The sequence below is a fragment of the Mugil cephalus genome, chromosome 8, assembly GCF_022458985.1.
Source record: "Mugil cephalus isolate CIBA_MC_2020 chromosome 8, CIBA_Mcephalus_1.1, whole genome shotgun sequence".
NCBI lineage: Eukaryota > Metazoa > Chordata > Actinopteri > Mugiliformes > Mugilidae > Mugil > Mugil cephalus.
This window is the reverse complement of record NC_061777.1, coordinates 25,755,794-25,763,975: the sequence shown is the minus strand read 5'-3', so window position 1 is coordinate 25,763,975 and position 8,182 is coordinate 25,755,794. Positions and strand designations below refer to the sequence as shown.

General features: G+C 40.3%; 1 protein-coding gene across 1 annotated transcript in view; it reads right to left on the bottom strand.

Annotated features, from left to right (window-relative positions):
- Window positions 1-2,550: 2,550 nt before the first annotated feature.
- Window positions 2,551-8,182, bottom strand: part of whrnb (whirlin b) — a 53,204-nt gene continuing 47,572 nt past the window's right edge. The window contains exons 11-12 of the mRNA XM_047590976.1: window positions 6,316-6,447; window positions 2,551-4,697 (exon numbers count right to left, since the gene is read on the bottom strand). Of these exons, the coding sequence (XP_047446932.1) occupies window positions 4,521-4,697; window positions 6,316-6,447 (309 nt within the window). The 3' untranslated portion in view covers window positions 2,551-4,520. The remainder of the gene's footprint in view (window positions 4,698-6,315; window positions 6,448-8,182) is intronic.

Here is an 8,182-nt window from a genome sequence, read left to right as displayed (position 1 = left end):
AGGAGGTAGTTTTGTGGAGTGGTCTGGGGTGCTGGCCTTGTGGCTTGACCAGCCTCTAATGCCAACAAATGTTCTGTAGTGGAAAGTTGGTCTGCAGTCTTGGTTGGGAACTGATTATGCTCCAGCAAGGCTCTGTTAGGCCAATCAAATCGTCTGGTCGGGCTTTATGTGGTGATGGGGGGTTCAGCTCCCGCCGCTGCTACCTTTATTTCCATTTTGGAGGAGAGTAATTAGGAAGGCAGATTTGCAGCCACTAGTTTGAATCCTTCCAAGATCCATGGATGAAGTGAGTCCTTGAGCAACCTACCTAACCCCCCAGTGGAAGCTGCATGCCCACTTCTCCATGCTCACTACTCTTTTGTCTTTCATGAGCAAACTACCTCACTCTGGCACTGAACTAAATTATGAAGGAATTGCCTCCTCTTATCGGGTTACAGCATCCATGATAATTAAATGTCCTTCCAGTTTCTGTGTAATCCATTATTGTAAATTCCCATGTAATAAGGAAATGAAATAATGACTATCTATCTAAGCACTAAGTCACAGAGTCACAAAGCTCAGAGAATACAGCTAACAATTCAGAGTGAGGAGAAGGTGGGCAATAAAACCACAACAAAAAGAATAGTTTTTCGTGTTTTCCAGTCTGCATGCAAGACTAAGAGTAAGGCTGTCTGAGTAAGGCCTTCTTTAGAGAAACCTATCATCCTGAAATAATCACAGTTACTTTGTTTAGTTGTAAACAATCAAGAGCAAACACTCCTGGAAACTCAGTGTTCATTTCTAGGCTTGGCCAAACACGCTACTTCAGATAGTATGAGATTCTTTTTATTGTCTCAGGAAATCTGTTTGAGGAACACTTTCTTCCACCATTTCCAAAAAAAAAAAAAAAAAAAAGAAAAAAGAAAAAGAAAAGAAAAGAAAGAATATTGCAAGGTCTGATACAAACAAGATTATGTGACTTGTTCTGAAGGATCTTGTTCTCTGCTAGGAGATGGGGAGGGAAACATACAAGAGACGTTAACAGTTACATCAGCCACAGAGAGATTACATGTTGGTGCTTCACAAAACTCTCCTACCTCTCACCAGTCACTGTATACTACATATCTATAAATGTATGTGCAGCCTGTTCTGTACAGCATACGTCATTCCTAGGTTTTTGTTAACAAAAAAAGAAAAACAAAAACATGATCACTTGGATAACACAGTATTCCAACCAACACGCGATCCTTGAATTCAGACAAGTGGTGTTGCATTTCTTATAAATAATATCTGCGCAGTTTCTCTCATACATCGCCTTCACCCCACTGTATCGGGACCAAGTTATTAGATTACAAAAATATAATATCACCACGGTAAATCAGCCTGGTATAACTTTGGATTGTGTTCACAGAGATGAAAAGAGCAGAAAATTAAACATGGAACAAACACTTTTGAAGGAGCCTGTCAAATTAAACGTACAGCAGAGCTTTATGTCCTTCACTAGCTGCTGTACATTGGCTCCTTGTAAATCGGCTGTTGTGTATTTAATAACAATTTGATAATAACGGTCACGAGGCCAAGGAAGTCACAACAGACAGATTTAAAAAAAAAAAAAAAGTGTTTGTCCTTTGTGAATATAAAGCTTCATAGTTTAATTTCCTGTGATTTACCCTGTGGTCATGGATATAAAGCCTTTGAGCCCAAGGAGATATAACCCTAACATTAACAGTTTTCATCGGTTTCCGCTGTAAAACTGGTGGAGTGACACTTTTTAACAATACAGTCTGTTGTCAGATACCACCACAACACTGCAGACACTCCACACACAACAGTTATCCCATACAGTTTTGTCAACCACCAATCCTACGTCTACCTCTACGAAGTTACAAATCTTTGCGCTGCAATTCAAAATCCATATGCTGTGTTTATAATCTAGGAACAAAACTACACACCTGTGTACTCTAAAAGAAACCCACTACATAATAATAGTAGTTCCTTAGCTTCACTGTGGATGTTGAACCATGATGAGTAGGGAGTCTTCATGTCACTTTAGAAATGATCTCAGTGTACATAACTTCGACAGCCTCTGTGTGGTAATAATAATCTACACTGACTGTAGTGTTCAGTGTCCCCTGTGTCCATCAGCATATAGTAAAGTCTTCTGTCCTTCTCCATTCCATGGTTACATTTTTGTTAAGATTTTGTAATAGGAGTCCAGTGTCTCTTCTGAAGCTGTCCAGGGTATGAACAGCCTGCAGTGCCACCAGCAAAAACTAACGAGGCCTCGTGCAGCAGTTCTCTAATAAATCCTCCCTCATAGAGGTTACCGTGTTCACTTCTCATTGACGCTGTTTCAGGGAGGAGGGTATCCAACACATCAGACAGTATACACAGAGAGTGCACGAACTACAGCTTCTAAAAATAACCACAAAGCTTTTCAATCCAAAATCTGACCAATGGGACCTTATGAAGGGAGTCTTGTTGTACTGCAGGGTGTGACTTTTAGGGAGGTGTTCCTAACAAACTGAACTAAAGCTGAACGAACCAACTGAGCCTATGTTTTTTTTTTTCTTGCATAGTATTGCAGAACATTTCCTTCAATGTAAGTTGCTTCTCTTATGAAGTGGCTGCATTTAGTTTTAAACAGGTGGACCTGCCTAAACTGGTGTCAGTGTCATTTTCATATGCTGTGTGTTTTCTTTAAGAGATAACATGATCACCATTCACCCGAATGTAGGATATGGATTTATTTCATTTCCGCTGTGTCTGTTTCATATTGTGTGTGGAACATAGTTAATTTGTTGGGGATATTCATACAATAAATAAAAATGCTCCCCCACTGTGCACCATAAGATTATAAGATAAAAAGTTATTTTATGTAGGGACTATAAGCTATCTACAGCGTATACAAATGGTCGTACTATCTGCATTTGTGTTAGAGATATTGAAGAACAGCTAATATTGCTAAAATACTGAAGAGATGAATGTATTGGAAATGATTATGACAGGACGTGCTCCAGTAAGGACCATTTGGGTCATCATAAAGGAGCTGCAGGCTCTTAAACCTGTCAGGAGAATGAGTTTGATGACGTTTGATGTCAAAGTCAATTCAAGAATCAGAGGAATCAAATCGAGTCGACTCAAATGCTTCTTTTAAGGCAGAATAATGCGTCACACTCATTTTCCTCACTTCATGTACACGATATGTAGGAGGAGTCATGCCAGACATGAGTCCAATGGTATCTGCAACAATGTTAGTTTTGAAATGCTTTGAAATTTAAATGAAACTTAGCTGAACGTTCAGTAAGGAAGACCTGTCTGCTCATGAACCTCTGGTGACTGTGGGCTATCATTTCGCTGTCTCTTTCATTTTCCCACACAGTAAAAGTCAGTCTGTCCTTGATTTTATACGTCACTACTTTCATCCAATGAATTATTTACCAGCCTTCTCTCCATCAATCAAACCCTCATCCCTGTGCTGTGAAGGCCACAGGCAACCCTCCTCGCTCATCTGCACCTCTTCATGATCATTACAAAATTCTTCCCCTGTTAACTACATCTTCTTCTCCTCCACCACCAGCGTCTAGACTCCTGTCCCTAGCCCTGTCCCTATCTAACACCGTGTTTGAGGTTCAGCTCTATGACACGGTCGTTCTTCTCACTCAAACCGCCAAACTATTACAAATGTTCATGCTGGGCTTCATCAATCATTTTTATCAGTTGCGGTTTCACTGCACCCCACCACATTATTTGCTGACATTCGCAAACCCAAAATGGACTGAAAAATATCACACACACAAAAAGAGGGGCTAGAAGAAGTAGGTTACAGAGGAACCCAGAGTAGGGTGTTTCAACAGGCACCACAGTTTGGTTCATAATCTTACAATTCATCTTCATTTTCTCCCTTGTTACAAATTAGGAAGTTTGTTTGATCCTGGTTCTTGGTCGGTTGTGAGTTTAAGGCTGGAAATGTCCCAGTTCTCTGTCCAAGTCCTGTCAGTATTAAAAGTTGTCAATATTAAAATTAAGTAGTAGTTTCTCTAGCTAAACTTCTTCAACCTACCTGGTTTTCTACTTTCAAAACTGAATGGGTATTTTTTTTCTTATTTTTTGATTTTCACAAAAATTACAACAAAAAAATCAAAACTAGTAAGATTATTAAACTTAACTCTTGTCTGACTCTTTCGATATTGGATCAATAATAATAATACTAACAAAACAAACAAGACACTTGATGATTGACTCTCCTGACTATGATATGATTGCTTTACAACTTTGACACTTGAAGTTAAATTAAAGAAAATCAGTTAAACATTAGCAAATAGCATTTGACCCAGGTATGACTTTCATAGCAAATATTAATATAATATTGTCTTCTAAATTAAAATTGTGCAAATCTCTGTCAAGTGCAATCAGTAAATAACACATTTTTAAACCCTTAAACCCTGATACTACAGGACAACACCATGTGGCTTTCACACGGATCCCCCCAAGCAATGAAACAATGTCTCTTTAAACCAAGCTTCATAAAGTGCAAGTTCCTAAAGTCCCGGCTCAAACACCAGGAAGTCAATGTGGTCCTTCTCTTTGGTCTTGAAGGCCTCAGCGATGATCCGGGCGGCGTCTTTGTGCTCCCGACCTCTCAGGGAAATGCTGTTGACCTCCAGTATGACCTGACCCACTTTCAGCTGACCGCCAATATGGGCCGACCCTCCTTTCTGTCAACAGGGGCATGGAGAGAAGGAAGGAAAGGAGGTGTTGTTAGAAGGATCAAATGACAGACCAGTCCAAGATTGGAGACTGACCAACTAGAGATGAACATGCAGTAAATGAGATGTGCATTCATCAGCTGGCACATATTTGAGTGCAGATTAATGCTGCACCTGGGTTTATAGTGTGTTCACTTCCCTTAAGTGGCCAATCTAAATCAGTTCATGCTGCTAGTTTGACTTTGGGTGGACTTAAATACTTACTATACTATGACCGTCAAATGATTATTTGGCCTTCTATTAGGCAGGCTGGCAGATTCACAGGCTTAATCTATCCATCCATCCACTAATCCCTCCTATGCTCTAGACAAAAAGGACAACATCCAAAATTGCCTAATTCAATTTAATCCTCAGTGTTAAACATGTTTATTTGCTGTGACATTCAGCTACAAAGGAGCAGCTGAAAATATCACTGCAGGGTATGCAGGCCAGTAATAATGAATTCGGATTCTGCAGATGGGTCACGAAGCTCTGTGTAAGGTAATGAATCAGAAACCCTCCCAGCTGATTCAGTGCAGCAGCGTCTGGTGGCCCAAAGCACAAAGCTGAGGTAATAATAAACAAAACACATATATAAATCTGTGTTTTAAGTTCATACTATAAAACAGTTAAAATGAAACCTAGACTTCGTGACATGGGCCGAAAGCCGTTAATTGGAATAATACAGTGGTCAGCTTGAGTTATAGATGAGAGATTTGAATGAGTGGATTATTGGGCATGTGAACGAGTATGGAGAAGAACATAGTTGGCATCTAGGTTTGTTTTCTGCTGACAGGTTTCTGGTCCAGTATCCAACCGCCTGTCAGTGCTGACAATGTTTCTGAAGGCGTCGACAGAGGAGACCAGCTGTACCCAGCAATCTGCAGCAACAAGGCAAGGCGTGAGAGAGCAACGCGCTACAGGACATTTTTAATGGAAACCTTCGACATGAAACTACAAGCTGAGGAGTAGTGTGACCTTTGAACTGACACTCAAACCATTTTTTGTCCTGATGCATCAACCAATCATAGGTGTTTGCTTCACCTGTCACTGTGCTATGTATACACAGATCAGACATAACATTATGACCACCTTCCTTATAGTGTGCCTCCAAAAACAGTTGTGACTCATCAGAGAATGGACATGGGTCTTCTGAGGGTGTCCTGTGGTGTCTGGCAACTGAATGCTGTTAGCGGGAGTCTTTGGGTCCTATGGGTTGAGGGGAGGGGCCTCTGTTCAGGGTTGTTCCAGTGCCTCCTACACATACTAGCATGGATGAAAATTCAAGGCGTTCCAGCTCATAAGAGACTGTGAGCTGGTGACGGGGCTGAGCCTGTAACACTGATTAACTGTTATCACCTCTCACCATCTGCCTCTCTAAAACATTCTGTAATGGAAATGTAGAGCTTCACGTTCTTGGTGCTTTGTTAGGCTTAACAATATTTAAACAGTTTTAGAGAGACATAATAAGATTTGTATTACCGATAATAATCAGACCTGAGGTTCTGTTAAATATGAGGGGGTGCTTATTAAAAAAGGCGATGCCACGAAGCAGTAATTTGAGGACTGTTTTGTCTCACTGTCTTACCTGAATGGTGACTATGCGCGGTAAAGGTTTGCATGTATTGGCTCCACCTTCTATAGCGATGCCCAGTGTGTTGGCATTTTTCACCACTCGAACAAGAGTAGTGGAAGATGCTGGGATGGGTGAGTTAGTCTGCTGTGAAAACAGAGAAGAGAAAATCAAAAGCAAGCTACTATGAGCATGGCACAATAATGTCCATGTGAATTCTGAACATGTAACTCTCCAAGAGTTAGCTGATATCAGCTGTCTGCTTTAGCTGCATAGAGATGACAGATACCATTCTTTTAATATTCAGTATCAGCCAACCTCAGTCCTAATCTGATCTTAGAAGAAGTAGTCATTTTCTTCTTTTTTATTCTGTCTATTAAACCAGAAGAGCAAGAAGATGTTTTGATGCTACAGGGATGTGGTTTTGTTTTGGGAAGAGCTAAAATACATAACTAGATAGGGTTAGGCTTAGTTGAAGCCTGATACTGATCCGATCCAGTCATACCTTGCTAGCTACCTCCCTGTTGTTCTTGTTAGGTCACCTTACATTTTCACATGCACTCAACACACTCAGCTTCCACCGATCTAATGCATGCCATCACTGATACTTCGCACAACCAATCCTTACTAAATGATATAAATATATTAGTGAAGCCTCTCTGTGCTGGTAACAAGTGGGGGTTCACCTGGGATTTTTGTATCTCCTTAACTTCTGGTTTCACCTCTGGTTAATGTGAGTGTAAACAAAAAAGTTGATGCAGGCCTACACAAGGAACATGGGCTGAAATGGACTGTCCAGTAGGTATCATTTTCTCTGTACTGGCTGAAACATGCCTCATAATAAAATCCAAATGGTCTGTTACCACCAGTTTTACACTGCAAAAGAAATCCCAAACTCATTTGGATGCTGCTGTCAGGTAAGTTGTTTACAGTTTTTCTCAATTGCTTTGCTACATTTCTCGGATCAGAATATAGATTCTCAAACCTCCCTGTTCAATCTTTACATCATTGTGTCACTTGTGCACATCAAAAAAGCAGTTTCTCATTCCTTTGAACAAGTTGAACTTGCTTTGGTTCATCCATGCAAATTATTATGTACAATTCTCTGCTGTTTCCTACATTATCAATTGCTTATGTCATGTTGATCAAAATGTATATGTATTATAATGGGTCTCTGTTGAATTGTCTACAACACAACATTTAGGCATTGACATATTTCAATACATTTCCATTAGACTTTCCTTTCTAAATCTGTCTGTTGGTAAATTGCTCCCAGGTGAATCTTGACTTTCTTTAACAAAAGTGCATCTCATGAACCATCAACTTGCAAGTATACAACACAAGGAGGACAAGGAATTGGACAGTGTCAACAGCCAGAGAGAAGAAGAAGAGGAGTTGGGAGGCAAAACAGAGGAAGAGGCAGAAGAGGCTGAGGACATATGCACGTTCCTGATGAGATAAGAGCCACACTTGTAGACCATGTTCTCAATCCCGGGCTTACAATGGCCAAGGCTGGTCAAAGGGTGCAGTCAAATGTTGGGAGAACAACTGTGTCCTTAACCATTCAGACTTCCTCGACACAACAGGTATGTGATGTAACAAAAGGCACTGTACTGTAATACTGTATACTCTCTGTAATCCTGCATACAATATCACAGTATTCCACTTGCATTTTATAATATACAGTAAGTATACTTTATACAGTGACATCTTATCTTAGTCAATTTGGTGTTTTGCATTAATGCATTTTTCACATAAGACTGTCACATACACAGATGACCCTTCTGGCTGCCATGGATGCAGCATGTGATGACATCACAGCAGATGCATGCAGAGACCGGAATAAGACACTAAAAGATTCTTTCCACGCTGCATTGCAAGA